General features: G+C 42.9%; 1 protein-coding gene across 1 annotated transcript in view; it reads right to left on the bottom strand.

Moving 5' to 3' along the window:
• Positions 1-17,004, bottom strand: part of zgc:56622 (uncharacterized protein LOC326033 homolog) — a 40,875-nt gene extending 23,871 nt beyond the window's left edge. Inside the window, 7 exon segments of the mRNA XM_034227069.1 lie at positions 4,376-4,420; positions 4,422-4,492; positions 4,751-4,829; positions 5,379-5,495; positions 6,497-6,613; positions 6,615-6,674; positions 16,650-17,004. Of these exon segments, the coding sequence (XP_034082960.1) occupies positions 4,376-4,420; positions 4,422-4,492; positions 4,751-4,829; positions 5,379-5,495; positions 6,497-6,613; positions 6,615-6,674; positions 16,650-16,730 (570 nt within the window). The 5' untranslated portion in view covers positions 16,731-17,004.
• Positions 17,005-18,913: the final 1,909 nt, after the last annotated feature.

Raw genomic sequence — 18,913 nt, 5'->3', positions numbered from 1 at the left:
TGTGTGTGTGTGTGTGTGTGTGTGTGTGTGTGTGTGTGTGTGGTGTGTGTGTGTGTGTGTGTGGGTGTGGTGTGGTGTGTGTGTTGTGTGTGTGTGTGTGTGTGTGTGTGTGTGTGTGTGTGTGTGTGTTTGTGTGGTGTGTGTGTGTGTGTGTGTGTGTGTGTGTGTGTGTGTGTGTGTGTGTGTGTGTGTGTGTGTGTGTGTGTGTGTGTGTGTGTGTGTGTGTGTGGTGTGTGTGTGTGTGTGGTGTGTGTGTGTGTGTGGTGTGTGTGTGTGTGTGGTGTGTGTGTGTGTGTGTGTGTGGTGTGTTGTGTGTGTGTGTGTTGTGTGTGTGTGTGTGTGTGTGTGTGTGTGGTGTGTGTGTGTGTGTGGTGTGTGTGTGTGTGTGTGTGTGGTTAAAACACTTTCATGAAGTGAAGGAGGTTTCCTTCTATAAAACAGCTGTGGGCAGCAGTAAGTGTCACAGGACATGAATTCATAGATCAAGGCCAGACTGGTGCACACACTCTCCTGTCCTGCCAACACTGGCAGGACAGTAGGCGACACGCACCGTTCTCAAACCGTGTCCCTCACTCCTCACATCCCAGGCTGCATCCCCCAAAAGTGTATTATGTGTTACATCTTTTCAGATGTATGTTTCAGTTGTGCTCTGTCTATGTTAAAAAGCCTCAGTCACCTTCATTCATGTAATAAAAACATCTCAGGTCAGTAACACTCAAAAGCTAAATGTGAAATGCCATGTTCACGCTATGTTACTATTTATAATGTATTGTTGGTTATATCAGAAGATGTACATATTGGATTGATTTCTTAACTTAAGTAGGCTATTTTTTACAATTGTGTGTTGGAAAGGATTTTATTAAATTACTATGAATATTGTCATTGTTGAAGGCTTTTAGAGAAGGGGTGGAATTATGAACCCTGAATTATATAACATTTTATACCTAAAAACATAAAAGCCACAATAACTAAATCACAATTATTCTAGTTATTTTTACCTCCCGTATTGCTTTCAACCCACCAGCTTTTATGGTGTTACGTCACTAACTGTAAGCTTGTCACTCAGAGTAACCTACAGTTAATTTAGCTGCTGGAGAAGAAAGATCAGGGGGGGAGGGGGGAGAGAGCTGCTGGTAAATGGTAAATACACAGCTGAGAGCTGCCGTTTCATTCAGACTGTTTAAAAACGGTAACAACGGACTATTTTTCTTAGCGGATGCATGTCAATTTAAATCAATACATACACACATTTAAAAACATTTTCTAAATCCATAAAAGCATTTCAATTAATATTGGGAGTCATGTCGTTACTGTTGGGGAAATATTTTCCAAGGCCCATAACTTTGACCCAGTTTATCAGTTCAAACTGTCCTGACTGAGCACAGGCACCTGTAACCTTGGCTGCTGTGCTCTCAGTATTCTTGTCTCCCTGTTCCTGCCTGTTGGCGTCAGCTGATAGAGGTGTTATGATTTATCCTTGTTATGCAGCATGTTGATGATGCTCTCTGAACTAGCTAAATACATGGGTCTGGGTAGAGTTCTTCAGAATTGACGTGGCAACTCTACCGTGCAGTCAGATCGTGGCTGCTGTGACTTGTGATGTGAATTCCTCCGGCCGAAGCTCCAAATACACCATCAGTGTTTGACATCAAGCTCCTGCTCTCCCCGTGTCTCTTTCCTGAGTCGGTGACTCCCACTGCATGCTGCTACACAGAAGTTTCCCTTATAGTTACTTTGTTGAGAATGTGGCCATGTAATAAGCGGGATAATTTGCAGCGACTTGTTCCTTATGGGGAAAATAACAACCTTCATGCAGATCTAGATCCCTCCGCTACGCGTTGGGATCCTGATCTGCCAACGAGGCTCCATTAAAATATAAATATGTTTAGTGAATTACTGAGTTTAGGCACGTTAACGTTTTAATGAAGTTGAATACAGTATATTCATATGTGTCAGTGATTTCATATCAATTCGGCGAACATAAACATAAATGATCGTGGTGAAGATGATGATTAAATTAGGATTAAAAATCGAGAGCCGGGCTGCATTTCCTCCCGTTCGTTTTTTTCGACTAAACAACATTATTTTGTTAAATAACAACATGGTGATGTTTTGTAAATGATTACATGTCTCTTATTTAGCACAGAGTATGATATCCGTGACATATGGATCTTAACAAAGTTCTGCTGTACATCCAGCGTACTGTATCTGACTTTATTTCACATGAGCTCCAGTGTGGAACCCCACTGCACCCCCTGGTGGATCAATGATCCATTGCAGCTGGCTTCATAATGATTACATTTATTTATCACGGGGGCGGTCTCAAGTCAAGCTGGAGGTTTTCCCTTGAGCGAGGGCAGATCACGTGCCAATCACGGCCCTCACGTTTCAAACTGTCTGAAATGAAGCGCAACATCTGTATCAAGTACTGTACTTATTTACAATTTTGAAGTACTTGTACTATACAATATATATGATTGCAGGATTTTACTTGTAACAGAGTGTTCTTACACTCTGGTACTTCTACTTTTACTCAAGTACAAGATCTCTTCTTCCACATCTGGAAATAAGAGTCTTCTGCAGTACCTCCAGTTCCAACTGCTGACCCACAGCCTGGGACAACACACGCCTCTCCACTGTTTCTCGGTCAATCACTCAGCGAGAGGTTGAGCGCATCGTTAGGAGGATGAAGCCTTCCACCTGTGTCCTGGACCCCCTTCCGTCAGCTCTGGTGAAATCCTACATCAGTACCATGAGCCCCATGATCACTAAGATCGTAAACCTCTCTCTCCAGGCTGGCCATGTCCCCCTCTGCCCTCAAAACCGCTGTCATCAAACCTCGTCTCACAAAAACTCTCCCTTGACCCGGGAGTCCTGGCCAACTACAGACCAATTTCCAACCTCCCATTTCTATCAAAGGTTCTGGAAAAACTAGTTGCAGCACAGCTCCAGGACCATCTAAACTCAAACAACATATTCGAGAAGTTCCAGTCTGGTTTCCGCTCTGGCCACAGCACAGAAACTGCCCTGGTCAGGGTCACCAACGACCTGCTGATGACGGCTTATGCTGGCTCTCCCTCTCTCCTCATCGTCCTCTATCTCACTGCAGCTTTCGACACAATCGATCACGGCATCCTCCTCCACCGTCTCCACTCCACCATCGGACTCTCTGACTCTCCCCATGACTGGTTCAGATCTTACCTCACCGGGAGAACAGAGTACGTCTCCTTGGATGAGGCAGAGTTGGGTACCCATGATGTCACCTGTGGTGTCCTTCAAGGATCAGTTCTTGGCCCCACCCTCTTCACACTCTACATGGCTCTATCATCAGCCGACATGGAGAATCATTCCTTTGTTACGCTGATGACACCCAACTGTACCTCAGGATCAACCCTACCTCCTCTGCAGCCCTGCCTTCACCTCCTCTGCAGCCCTGCCTTCACCCACATCCACTGCCTGCCTGGAGGAGATACAGGCGTGGATGAAGCAACACTTCCTGAAACTGAACAGCTCCAAGACCGAAGCCATTATAGTTGGCACCCCACACCAGGTTAGGTCATCCACCATCACCACCATCACCTTTTCCGGCCAGGACATTACCCTCTCCTCAACAGTCACCAAACTGGGTGTGAAAATGGACGCCCATCTGACCTTTGAGGCCCATATTAAACAGCTGTGCAAGAACTCCTTCTTTCTCCTCAGGAATCTCCACGCCTTTGTCTCCTCAAGGCTGGACTACTGCAATGCACTCCTCATCGGGATCCCTAACAAAAGCATCCAGAATCTCCAGTACATTCAGAACAGCGCTGCTAGGATCCTGATGAGGGTGCGCAAATACGATCATATCACCCCCATCCTTAAAACACTACACTGGCTCCCCGTGGAACTGAGGATTGAATAGAAGGTCTCCTTCCTCACCCACCAGTGTATCCATGGAACTCCCCCCCCACCCCTACCTCAAGGAACTCCTCACCCCTCATACTTCCTTGCGGACCTCCCGCTCCAGCAAAACCAACCTCCTCAAACCCCCCAGGACCAAGCTCCATACTATAGGAGACTGGGCTTTCTGCTCGGCTGCTCCCAGACTGTGGAATGCTCTCCCCGAGCACATGAGAGCACCAAAGACCGTGGAGGCTTTTAAAAAAGGCCTCAAAACCCATCTGTTCAATAGAGCCTTTCCCTAGATCTTTTATCTTATTTATTACTACCCTTTTATTTTGTTATTGTTTGTTTTACTGCCTTTTTATTAAATTCTAAACCGTGTTGTGTACTGTTTTATATTGTTCCATGCTCACTGCTTGTAGCACTTTGGGATTTGAACTCAAATATGAAGTGCATTATAAATTAAACCCATTATTATTATTATTATTATTACCTGGTGACAGCGGGGGGGGGCCCTGCACAGAGCCAGGAGTCTCTGCCAGCTGCAGGATGCTGAAGTTAGACACCCCGATGCTCTTCACCTTCCCTGAGGCCTGCAGGGCCTCCATGCCCTGCAACACAACACACAGCAGGGAATGAGGAGCTCTAAATACCCTGCCATTTATCAGAAACAAATATAAAGATATGTTACAGTTTCACACTAACAGGAGTGTAGATGAACCTCCAGGGAGAAAACTTGTTTATCTTTCACTGTCATATCAATAGTAAATTATTCTGTGACGGACTGTGAGGTGAGGATGAGTGTGGAGCGGCATATGGATGTTGTGGGGGGGGGCCGGTGTAAGTGTAACAGAAAGAGTGTTGTTACCCCTCCACACATCCACATAGTCGATGTCAGAGGTCAACATCTTTCCATCCTTCTTCGGGAAAAGCTCATCACCCATTTTCTAAAAAAAGAAATGTAAAGGTAATAAGAGATGCTTCTTGGCAAAGATATATGGCATGTGTGCTTTTTCGATTTGTAATTGCATCCTCCTTCAACTAGACTAAGCACACTTAGAAACACATATAGAGCCATAAATGTTGCATACTCTGCATTCATTCTTATATATTTTAAATATTGGCAATAAATATGAATATATTATTTTAAATAGTTGTTCATATAGTGAAACCTGCTAATAATTAGCACTTTGCTCGTAATAATCACCTATATAAAACATAATTAAGCCTATTTTCAGTCAAATAAATGTGGTCAGCCATGTGTGTCTTAGAGCTATTGCCTGAGTTTCATTGGAGGGTTTCAGCCCCCTAATGAATAAGAATCTTGAAATGCAGCTTTGTTGGAACAGAATCTTAAGGCTCTAAAGTCCAAAAATGCAGACCAGCTCCGGTCAAATCCTTCCTTCATAGCATCAGCTCAGGACCTCCGCTATACATCAGGATAAGGAGCTGTACATTTTTGATTGTGACAAACAGTTCTGAATGTTACGCTCAACCTTTAGGCCAACAGGAAAATGCATGAGGTACAGGTCCAGGTAGTCCAGCTGGAGGTCTTTCAGGGACTTATCCAGGCACACAGGGATGTCCTCTGGGGCATGATGGGTAAGCCACAGCTGTAGATTAAATACAATAAGAGATAATGAACAGGAGAATAACAGAACAAAAATGAATAAAAAAACATCGGAAAATACATTCTAAACATTTAATGCACAACATTATTTAAATGTTTAAGTTTTATTAACTCAAAAGTTTTTTGGAGAAAGTATCAAAGTTTATGTTAGAAATGTTTAGTAGGGTCCCCAGCACATAGAAACTGCCGGATACTAACTTGCATATGTCGGGCAAATTGCACAATGAGCATTTAGTTAGCATTAAATACCATTAAAGCCTACCCAGCTAGCGGGGGAAATTCTCACAACTTTGGCTAACATTACCTACAGGTTCTAATAATGTTTTAAAGAAACGTTTTAATCTGATGTTCAAAGAACCTTTTTAGGATGTTTATTATTTCAAATCATATTTTTACTCTTGGAAGGCTGATTTTGATACATTTTGGGTAGATTCTGAAGTTTTAGGGGACAAATGGATCATTTGAATTGGGAAAACATTTTTTCCACTGTAGAGATAATAATGTTCATCTATATCCAATGGTTGCAACACTACTTATGGTAGTCATCCCACCGAGAGTACAAATATGGCCACTCTGGTTAAAACTGCCATTTTGAATTCTGAAAGTGTCAGAAATTGACTCAGCATCCTCAATAACCACAAAAACCACTCCAAAACTGTCCATATCTGCTAGGCCATTTTAAACTATTGTTTGGATAAGCTACAATGCTAATTGTGCAAATTGCCCAACATATGCAAGTTAGCCTCCGGCAGTTTCTATGTGCGGGGACCGTAGCCTACTATATATTTCTAACATAAAACGTTGGGGTTCTAAACATCTCCAGGTTCTACGCTGGCAACTAGACTAATGTGCGAACTTCAGTTTGGGTGCATGCTGGGACAGGTGTAATTTTTTGCTCTTTGCCATTCAAAAACTCATCAGTTTTGTGAACAGCATGCTTTGCATCCCCCCCCTGGTTTTGCCCCTGCCCCCCCTGGCCCCCACCTTGCTGACGATGAACATCTCCTGGCGCCTGATGATGCCCTGCTGAATCTTGGAGCGCAGGGCCTTTCCGATGTGAACCTCGTTGTTGTAGCTGTGGGCGGTGTCTATGTGACGGTAAACCCGCGGCGATGGCTGCCTCCACTGCACCCTGCACCGAGGAGGGGGGGAGAGGGGAGGGCTACAGGAGGAAGACATTTCAAATAAACAGCTCATTCTCTCACATCGCATCCACTATCTGCCATCTTAAAACCATTTGAAATCATTACTGCTGTTTGTGTTTTTTTTTTACTAGTCTGCCAAAGCTCTTAGAAATGCTCTGGTCCTCATGGTAATATGCCCACTAAACTAATGTCCAGAGGTGGGAAGTAGTGAAGGACAAATACTTAGTTAATATACTTAAGGTAGATTGTTCTGGTATCAGTACTTTACTCCACTATTTTTCTTAATGACAACTTTTACTTTTACTGCTTACATTTTTAACACAAACACCTTTACTTTCTACTTCTTACATTTTCAAAACATGCTCATTACTTTAGTTGTAATCTGCATTTGGTGGCGTGATCATTATGATTTAGAGTCATTGCATGCCTATTTCAACCTAATATGTCAATGTAGCACTGTGTTGGAGCCCCCTGGGGCCCCCCTCCAAAAGAATAATGATATGATAATGCATTTTGTGATAGTGTTGCAGCCAATACTGTGCTGTATCCTGGGCCTAAGATAACAGGAATGTAATTAAATAATAAAAACAAATGTGCTTAATTGTAAAGTAAGTAACTAAACTAAAATTGTAACTAAGTAATTGACACAAATTAAATTATTAAATCAACAAAAATGATGGCGCCATGACAATATAGTAAACTGAAAAAGTGTAAAACTTGAGCACTGTCTTTGTCTCCCTGGTCCAGCACTAAAAGTCAATATATTCATAGACCAAGGCTTGAAATTCATACTAAAGTGCTTTAACAGATATATATATATATCTATATATATATATATCTGTAAAGCACTTTTAGTATGAATATCTATATATATATATATATATATAGATATATTATAATATATATATAGATATCTATATATATATATATTATATATTATATAATATAGATATCTATATATATATATCTATATCTATACTATCTACTATCTATATCATATCTATAGATATATCTCTCTCTATATATAAATCTCAGACTTCTATATCATATATATATATATATAGATATATCTATATATATATAGATAGATATCTATCTATAGTATATATCATATATAGATATCTATATATATATATATATATATATATATCTATATATATATATATGTATGTTCAAAAGACCTCATGAGAGACGACACACACGAAGTGAGGGTACCCGGCCCGGAGGAAGCCCGGGGTCCCCTTCTGGAGCCAGGCCCAGAAGGGGGACTCGTCGACGAGGCTTTCCACGGAGCCCGGCCGGGCACCGCCCGAAAACGCAACGTGGGCAACACCTCCGCTTCTCCTTCCCGCGGGCCCACCACCTACGGGAAAACAGCGATGGGGTCGGGTGCGCTGCCAGAAGGGGTGGCAGTGAAAGCAGAGGGTCTCGACGGACCAGACCCGGGCGACAGAAGCTGGCTTTAGGGACGTGGAACGTCACCTCTCTGGGAGGGAAGGAGCCAGAGCTTGTGTGGGAGGTGGAGCGTTACCAGTTGGATCTGGTTGGGCTCACCTCTACGCACAGCGTCGGCTCTGGAACCTTACTTCTGGATAGGGGTTGGACTCTATTCTTCTCCGGAGTTGCTCAAGGTGTGAGGCGCCGGGCGGGTGTGGGGATACTCACAAGCCCGGTTGGGTGCTCGTTGTTGGAGTTTACCCCAGTGGACAAGAGGGTCGCCTCCCTACGCCTGCGGGTTTTGGGTTATGGGGGGGAAAACTCTGACTGTTGTGTGTGCTTATGCACCAAACAGCAGTTCAGAGTATACGGCCTTCTTGGAGACCCTGGAAAGAGTCCTTTATGGGGCTCCTGAAGGGGACTCTTTAATCTTGCTGGGAGACTTCAACGCACATGTGGGCAATGATGGAGACACTTGGAGGGGCGTGATTGGGAGGAACGGCCCCCTGATCTGAACCGGAGTGGTGATTTGTTACTGGACTTCTGTGCTAGTCACAGATTGGCCATAACAAACACCATGTTCGATCATAAGGATGCTCATAAGTGTACGTGGTACCAGAGCACCCTAGGCAGAAGATCCATGATCGATTTCGTTATCGCATCATCGGACCTGAAGCCGTATGTTTTGGACACTCGGGTAAAGAGAGGGGCGGAGTTGTCAACTGATCACCATCTGGTGGTGAGTTGGGTCGAGTGGCGGGGGAAGCCTCTGGACAGACCTGGTAAGCCCAAACGTGTAGTTCGGGTGAACTGGGAACGTCTGGAGAAGGCCCAAGTTCAGGAGGCCTTCAACTCACATCTCCGGCGGAGCTTTTCGGGCATTCCTGTGGAGGTTGGGGACATTGAACCAGAGTGGTCGGTGTTCAAAGCCTCTATTGCCGAAGCCGCAGCGGGGAGCTATGGTCTCAAGGTCTGAGGTGCCTCAAGGGGCGGTAACCCTCGAAACTCCTGGTGGATACCGGTGGTCAGGGAAGCCGTCCGACTGAAGAAGGAGGCCTTCAGTGATTTGTTATCCCGGGAGACTCCCGAGGCACTTGCAAGGTACCGACAGGCCCGAAGGGCAGCAGCCTCAGCCGTGGCCGAGGCAAAGCAGCGGGTGTGGGGAGAAGTTAGGAGGAAGACATGGAAAAGGACTTTCGGGGCGGCACCAAAGTTGTTCTGGAAAACTGTCCGACACCTCAGGAGGGGGAAGCAGGGAACCATGTACTGTGTACAGTAAGGATGGGACGTTGTTGACCTCAACTGATGGAGTGTTAGGGCGTTGGAAGGAACACTTGAGGAACTCCTGAACCCGACAACTCCGCCCTCTATGTTAGAGGTAGAGCTGGAGTATGACGGGGGATCAACACCAATCTCCCGGGGGGAGGTCACTGAGGTCGTCAAACAACTCCACAGTGGCAAAGGGTGGGGTGGTGGTTCCCCTTTTCAAAAAGGGGGATCAGAGGGTGTGTGCCGATTACAGAGGCATCACACTATTCAGCCTCCCAGGGAAAGTTTACTCTAAGGTACTCGAAAGGAGGGTCAGGCCGATTGTCGAACCTCAGATTGAGGAGGAACAATGCGGATTCCGTCCTGGTCGTGGAACGACGGATCAGCTTTTTACTCTCGCAAGGATCCTGGAGGGGGCCTGGGAGTACGCTTTCTCCGGTCTACATGTGTTTTGTAGACTTGGAGAAGGCGTATGACCAAGTTCCCAGGGAGTTACTGTGGGAGGTGCTGCGGGAGTATGGGGTGAGGGGGTCTCTACTCAGGGCCATCCAATCTCTGTACTCCCAAAGCGAGAGCTGTGTGCGGGTCCTCGGCCGTAAGTCGGACCCATTTCCGGTGAGGGTTGGCCTCCGCCAGGGCTGGGCTTCATCACCAATCCTGTTTGTAATATACATGGATCGGATTTCGAGGCGTAGTCGTGGGGGAGGGGGTCTGCAGTTCGGTGGACTAAGGATTGCACCACTGCTTTTTGCAGATGATGTGGTTCTAATGGCTTCATCGGTCTGCAACCTTCAGCACTCACTGGATCGGTTCGCAACCGAGTGTGAAGCGGCTGGGATGAGGATCAGCACCTCCAAATCTGAGGCCATGGTTCTCAGCAGGAAACCGATGGACTGTCCACTCCAAGTGTCCAATCTTGGGGTCTTGTTCTTGAGTGAGGGAACAATGGAGTGTGAGATGGGCCGGAGAATCGGAGCAGCGGGTGCGGTACTGCAGTCGCATTACCGCACCGTTGTGACGAAAAGAGAGCTGAGCCAGAAGGCAAAGCTCTCTGTCTTCCGGGCCATTATCGTTCCTACCCTCATTTTAAAATGACTGTCTTGAACAGCTACAACATTAAAAATACTTCTAGGCAGATTGTGGACAGTAACAAAGTACATTTACTTAAGTACTGTACTGCTCCACTCCCATTCAGGCAAATAGTGTTTCGCTAAACTGAACAGCCAGTGGTGTAACTATCGACGGTGCAGCCGGGGTCCAGAGCCGGCCAGCGGCCCAAAAAATGTGGGGCCCCAATGGCATTGACCGGTTCACGCAGTCTTCAAAGTAACTAAGCAACCTAAATTAATTAGTAATGTGTCTGTCCAATGACCTTGCTCCCTTTCATGTCATGTGATACCTTGCGTGACCAGCGAACCGTTTAATCAACCTGTACTGTACTGTAGCTAGCAGCAGCAAGTTCGGCAGCATTATAAAAATATAATAGCTTGCATTTATAATGTACTGCAAATAGGGATGTAACGATACCAAAAATTCACGGTACGATAATATCGCGATAACATGTCCACGGTACGGTATTTATCGCGATATTGAATAATAAAGAGAAAAAAAATCTGAAATCAATCTGTCATTTTGACAGATTAGAACAAACTCGGGAACAGCGCCAAAGTTTCCCCGCAGCGAGGCTCTGGTGTTATGCATGCCCTCCAAAAGAAAATGATATAGTTTCCAAACCGTACTTTGCCGTACAGATCAATACATGTCTGGGAGGTTTTGCTTTACGCTGTGCGCGCTCCCGCGAGGTGCATGCATCTCTCGGTGGGCATGCATAACACGGCATAAAACGCCCCCCCATCAAGGGAACAGGTTTAATCCTCTTCTTAGTTCGCTGTGCCGTTGTCAGGCTGTGGTGGTCTGAGGCCCGGGCAGGTTGTTGTTGATAGCCTACATGTGGCGCTTCTGAGTGGTTGTGTATGTCCGTGCGTGTTTGAGCGCATCAGTGTGCGCTTATGTTTGGGGCGATGGGGGCCAAAACAATATTTGCACGGGGGCCAATCACAACCTTGTTACGCCACTGTGAACAGCCAATCAGAGTGATTTATTTTGCCGACAGCCTCCGCTGCCGATTCAACAAGGTGGTCGACACGGCCGAAAAGACACGACGGTGCGGGACCATAGACTGTATATATAAATGGACATAGGGTCCGTGACGTCACCCATAGGATTCTGCAGAGTTGCCGAGAAGCCCTTAGTAGGCGGAGTCGGCCACTAACGGCTCGACAGTGACGTCAGAGTTCAACTCCCGCCTGTTCCAGCCTGCTCTAAATAAGGGCAAAGAGGCGGAGCCGAGGCGGGTCCTGCTGCCACCGAGCTGGAAGTTCCAGAGATAGCTGAAGCTACCAAGCTAAGCTAACATGCTCCCCATCTGCACGCTGCCGTCACATTTTACGTTTCTAAGGTAAGCGGACATGAAACTATTCAACAAAACAACTAAATAATAATCTAAGTTATTGAGTTTTTAGCATAATACTTCAGAATCTTAAAACCCCTTAACATTTGCATGTAATTGTGCTAAATTCAACACTGGAATCAAGCAAATATTCATGTTTGCATGACATTAGTTATTTATATTTTGATATCACTTAATTACACGTTTAATACATTTAAGTCAAGCTAAGGTACATGTGATGGTAGCTAGTTAGTGCTCTTACCTGTGAGGCCTCCTCCAAACAGCATAATAACCAGACTGTATCATTAAAACTAAGTACCAGTTCTAGATCCTTGACTTTAGACAAACAATTCAAAAGACAAAATGTATTTAAAGACCAATCTTTATTTGAATGTGCCTCTTAACCTGAGATATTAGTTATACAGTAATAGTATTGACAATCTAAAAAAACTGAGCAACTCAACAGTCAACTTTATGTTTCTTATTGTCTAAAGCATTTATTATTTTCATTTTCCCCTCTCATATTCAGTGTGGACGGATTGAGACAGCATGGTGTCCAGAGAGCTGCAGAGACTTCAGGGAGAAACCTCCGTGTGATAGAAGTCCTGTCTGTTGGTTTGGAGAGGACTGAGGGTCTTTCCTCTGCGAGGAGGACCAGGCCTGATGGAGGAGCCCATGCTGGGCAAAGCTGATACCAACTGCACAGACCTAGTCTGTCACTTTATTTGACTAAATGTGTTTACTTATACATTTAATAGGTTTACACCTTCTGTCCATATGTGCTTTTTATTTAAAAAAATGTTTGATTAAGTTTTGGTTCACATTTCAATAAATTGTATTTGTATTTGCACTCCTTTTGTCCATTATTCTTACTGAAAATGATAGATTACACATTCACATCCGACTGAAGATTGGCCCCATTTATTTGTGACGTTGCAAACTCTGCGGTACAAGGCACAAGTGATGTGAAGATCATAAAGCGAGGCAAATAGAAATAATCAGCTGATGGAGTGCAGATGTGGAAATAGGTGCATTCGATCAGCTGACTGTTTTTACAATAAAAGTAGTTTCTTAGTGAATGTCCTGTACTGGTCTTAAAATCTCATAACATCAGCTTTTAATGTTCCTCTTGGATGTTCTTCTTGACCCTCAGAGAAGGAGAAAATGTTGTGTCTTTCAGGCATGTCCTTTCCTAACAAAAATGACAGGAAACATAAAACATATTATTGCAGAACAAGTGTGTTATTTATGAAAGTGGTGTGTGTAAAGGAATATTTTGGTCTTGTTAAAGTATATAGAGTTTAGTGATTTGTCCTCGGGAATCTGTTTAATATGGTTGAAGTGTATTCCTGCCTGTAATGTGATCCATAGCTTCTCAGGAAGACACAGGTCAAGAGGTCATCTGATGTCTTGTGGGGGAAAAGCTTGGCTCATGTGGGTTTACAATGCAACGAGTCTATGTCTCGACATCTGGCATGCATTAAAGGAAAACCCGCGTGTTTTAGGGCCCTCCTCTTCTCTTTGTATAGATGGGTGCTTGGGCGCTTTTGGGGCAGAGTTTGCTGGTATCTTACAGGAGAACTGTGATGTGCTGTGAACTCTCCGGCCGCTGAGGCTCTCAATAAATATCAGTGTATTGACAGGCGAATCCAGTTTCACTCATTTCATGATTGGCTCAACATTGCTGCAAAGAAGTTTTAACTTCAGTGTGTTTGTGTGTTTAGGGGCTGTAGATATAATTATTTTGTAATTGTAATGATTTTTTTTTATTTCAACAGTGAGCTACAAAGACGATCAGATTATGAATGAACAGTATGAAGCTCATCAACATTGAAATATATGTTATTATCAAAATAATATTTAACTGTTATCAAAACGTAGTGCAACTGTAGAAGCTTGCTCTGTTGTCTCACTGAAAGAATAACTTTTACCACGTTTTTTACAGACAATATTGAGAGATAAATAGTAGCAGTTCTCACTATGTGTTAAATATCTTTGCCTTCAATACATTAAATTAGAAAGCTGACAAAACCATATTTCTTTAGCCTTTATTTATACAGGTGTAGATCTCATTGAGACACAAGGTCTCATTTTCACACAATCATATTGCTTGTTAACATCTAAATGTAACCTTTTGCATGGAAAAAACCCTCAACTTAACTGATGTGTTGGTGATCTAGTATTTAGTATTGTTTAATGGAATGTATATCAGTGTATTCAAGTCAATACTTAATTTATTTAAACAAATATCTTTCTTGATTCTTTGTACAGTATGACAAATAGAGTCTTTGTACCTGTGCTGAAGTTCACTGCTGTGAGGAGTCCAGTTCTGTCTCTCACTCTCTGGTCCAGCCTGTCTGCATCACCTGGATACCTTAAACAAACAGATATATATGTAAAGTACCATGTGTACAAACAATATAACTGATTCTCTTCTGTTGGACATGTTGGATTGTGTATTGTCCGAGTCAGGGTCCTTTTTATTTTACTGTAACTTTGGAAGTTGTGTTACCAATGCTTACTGTTTATTTGATACCCATTTGGTAATGCAATTAATAAAAACAACAAGGGTTGGGTTCGTTCTTCAGATGACTGTGACGTTAACGTGTAAGCTCAATAATGAACTCCAGCTCAACCAAACATATTGTAATATCTAAGTAATCATCTTGAAATATGACATCTTATTGTGAGGTTGATGTCACACTACTTCGACATGAGCTTGTCTACATACTTGAGCATAGACAATTTAAGGGTCATTCCAGAATTGGAGGACATGTCATGTCCCCCATATAAACAATCTAATAATCCATGCCCAAAATGCTAAAACATGCACTTGTTGTGTTAAACATACTTGTCTTGAGACAAAATGTATATAAAGTTGTAGAAAAAGTGGTTTCAAAATATTATTTAAATGATCAAATAGCTCCCGAACATCCCCTAAAATGGCATTTTTCTCTTGTCCCCGCTTCTTGGTGACCAACTTGCATGTCAAATATAACATTTAAAATAGGGATTTTATTTACTTTTTCTGGTATTATTCTATTGATATACGTCTCTTGTAATAAATGTGTTAAATCATAAACATATTTTAAATAACAGTAATTTTGCACAGAAGGTGTGTCCCTCAACATGCGTTCAACCCTGTTACCCAAACCTTTTTAGATTGGCAGAGGAAGTGAACAAACTGTAAGTCAGATGACACAGTGGAAGTGACATCAGCAAGCCATGTGCTAGTGCCATGGGTAGACCACAACTAAGTCCTCTCTTTTATTTTTCATATGTTTACAATTTTTTCAGTCTTAAAAGAGTGTGGCACTCTGACCCACTCAACCCTGTTACTGATATTATCAGAATAAAGCATATTAATTTAAAAGTTATCTTTCTTGCATTAGATATCCAAGTTTGTCCTTGCCTTGAAAGTAGCATTACATGCTACATCTAGCAATAATTCCTGAGGTTAAAGCTCAAATTAGCATTGATTTTCAACCCTGTTACTTTCAACCCTGTTACTGTAATTAGAGTAACAGGTGTAATTCTTCATTGGAAAATATACATTTGATGCCTAGCTGGGCAAATCACTTTTTTTGATGGTTTATTATCTGTTTTTCCTAAATACATTAAAATAAATTATAAAATAAAAGGCTCATTTTTCAACAATGTTGGTGTCTAAATTGTCCTCCAATTCTGGAATGACCCTTAAATTAACCTTAGCGATGCATACAGTTCCTACCTACATAATAAAATATCTCTCTAAGTTACAAGGATGACCTTATTTTATAACCTAAAACAGAAGCCGTTTGTTCTACAGTTCTCCCACTTAATGCTTAACACTTGTCTATTTCGTTTTAACCTTTATATATACAGTCTATGGTTTTAACTTGGAGACTACGATTAGCATCGTTAGCACCGATGTAGCTACCACTCACTTACACGCTAACCCAAGCCTTAACATTCATTACGTAGCTGATTCAAATCATAAACACATCAATAAGTACTCGAATTTCACTTACCGCATTCATGCACCGTCTGTTTCAACGGCAGAGCGAGTCACAATAGTCCGATATATAAGCATGAAGAACAAACAACCACGGCCGGCTTCAAGTTGTGTTCCCTGGATGAACTGAGCAGGCAGAGTCCCTGTAGCTTCACGGAGCAGGTAGCAGAGAGACAAGAAGCTAGCAGCAGCAGTCACTTGACAGAGCTGTCACTTAATGTGATCACGCCCTAATATATGCATAACTTTAAGGCTTAATATTAATTAAACAGATGAGTTGAGAAAAAATGCACCCCCCACACAGTAGTCATGAAGGGGGAATCTAACTATACAGAGAATATGTTTTTTTTTAACCACGATGTAAACATGTTTATTTCTGCTGTAAAGTTGGGCATTTTAACATGGGGGTCTATGGAAATTGCTCCCTTCTGCAGACTGCTCCTACTGGCCACTAGATGAACTGCAGTGTGTGGCACTTCCGTATTGGGGTCCCGGCTCTTCCCCAGAGTTTGCCGCTTGTGCGGGACACACTAATCTGAGTAGAGCAACAGGACGCTCATCGACGGCCAGACATCTATCGACGGTTGAAATCGGCTTGGTGTGTCAGGGCCTTAAAGCACTTTTGTTTAAGTCTGTTGTTTTCTAGAAAATACATTTGACTTAAAGCAAGTATTTTCTCTCCAATTATCTCCCCAGGTTTTATCTCCTTTTATAATATCTTTCACCAATTCTGCACGTGTTACCAACACATAATGGAGCACTACTCACAAACTGTTTGCAAATAAACAAACTCAGTCCAGCTGGATTGTTGACAGTGACAATACAGAAATGTGCTCAGTCTACCTTCCAGGTCCCGAGCCCCAGCGCTGGCATCAGTGAGCCGTCACACAGCTCTATGTACCGGGACACCTGAGGCTCCTCCATGGAGACGTTTACCACGGCAGGAGCAGGTCAGCAGAGTGACACTCACACACTCTCACAGCTTTCCTCTTCCTCTTTTCACCTCACACTGCAACTGCTGAGTCAACTTCCTTCCCTTTTCTCGGCTGATCTTACTTCTCTATCTGATATGTTTCTCTCCTTCTCTCTCTCTCTGTCCTTCCCCTCACCTCTTCCTCTCTCCTGTGTCTTATCAGTCCACAAGTTAATTATTGGACAACACACAGAGTACTTCACCAGCATGAAGCACTTACGGGTATAGTCAGTAGGTGAGGAGGAGCATGTTGCAAAGGTCACTCTTCTCATGTGGGCAGCAGTGCACACACACAAAACACACACAAAAACACACACAAAACACACACAAAAACACACACACACACACACACACACACACACAAACTCACACACACAGGCAGGGTCACATTGTGAGAAACAATCTGCTGTGTTATTAACACTTCAACATTAGGTGGTGATATTGTATCACTTCATTGTACACCCAATGCTTCACATTTAAAGGAGAAAGTCTATAGTTTGAATGACATCATATCAAATGTCTTCCAAAATATAAATTCATAAAAATATATAGAGAAATAAATAATGAATAATACATTGGATTTATATAGCACACTTTAAAAACAACGTCATCTCAACGTGCTTCACAAAGCTATAAGGAGAAAATAATAAAACAAATACAAAAATATCTAAAGGAGCATATTGAATAAAATATGGTAAAATAAAAGGTTAAGAGCTGTAGAGTTATATTTGTATTTATTCATGTTAGCAAACTATGGATAAGCTTAAAATGGGAATAATTTGGGTAAAACTGTGAGCTGCATTTGGGGCCTGTTGACATGTGTTTTTGAGGACAAAGGAAGATGGGGGAAGGTGAGAGCATGTCCTGATTTGCATTCAACTTAGAACGAGCTACAGTGGTTGTAATATTAAGAGAGGTCCCTTGGGTTTCTCTGGTGGTTATCAACAGTAGCAGTTAAGTGAATACTGTTCAAACAATCCCTGTGTTTGTGTTTTATATTGATTTCTCTGTTTTATCCTTTCATAAATGTAAGGACTACAAATGGCTATAAACATTCTGGGCTGGTTGGAGTAAACAGGGTTTTATTGCTCTGTGGGGGAGGTGTAGGTATGCAGGCCTTGAGACCTTTTGTTGTAAAGTGAGCCTGTTTGGTTTCCTGCTGGCCAGCGTTGCGTCTCCCAATGAGATGACCTGAAAAGATGACCAGCTGACCTAACACCAAACCCCTCCTTCTTACTCTGGTATATATCCGGTGGATCCCTGGCGTTCGGCCTCTTCTTCACATGCTGCCCTCGGGTGAAAGTAGCTCTGCAGTATGCGAACCAGGGCAGGAGTAAGCCGGCATTACTCCTTAAGCATTACAATATAACTGTAATATATCATGTTGTATTGTAATGATTGTATTGCATTGTCATATTTCCATTAAAGTAGATTATTGTTAACGGTTACTTTGTAGATATGGATTCCTTCCTGTATTATAACCAGCTTCATAGGAACGCGCGGAGATTTGAAAAGCGGATCAGTTATCCCTCCAAATCTCCAACAAAATGGTGACCCGACGTCTAGATATAACGAAGCTGAGGAAGAATTCAGACGCTTTCAAACATCTCAGACAATCAGCAGGACTCTGCAACTTTGCAAATAAGGTAAGCAGACGATGAAAGTCGCCTGTCTGTAATTGGATACGCTAAAACTTTAGGATTGTCTGTAGGCGTTTCAGAGTGTTTTTATAGTTTAAATGGAATATACAACGCATATTTTACTATGTTAGGAAAGTTATATACAAAACGTAAACGTTGATCGACAGGTAGACGAAAGTCCTGCGTAACGTAAAATAGAGCAGTTTGACGTGGATCTGCAGGTAGATTATTCCTGAGTGGCGTGGAGATGGTGCAGTTTGTGTGAATGCGAGGTTTGATTCCTGCACGACAAAACCTGGAAACTCGATATATCAGATCGAGTCGCCGTTTAAAACTGGGGTTTAAATAACAGACCAATGCTAAAAGCTTAAAGCCAGAGGTCTGTTATATATTAAACCAAGGGAGAGCGTTTCCCTTTGTCTGGAAACTTCTGCTGCTGCCATCTAGTGGCTGAAAGGGGGTATCACACCCTTGAAACTTCTGCTGCTGCCATC

The sequence above is a fragment of the Gymnodraco acuticeps genome, unplaced genomic scaffold, assembly GCF_902827175.1.
Source record: "Gymnodraco acuticeps unplaced genomic scaffold, fGymAcu1.1, whole genome shotgun sequence".
NCBI lineage: Eukaryota > Metazoa > Chordata > Actinopteri > Perciformes > Bathydraconidae > Gymnodraco > Gymnodraco acuticeps.
Note: the sequence above shows the minus strand (reverse complement) of the source record. Positions and strands in the feature narration are given on the sequence as shown.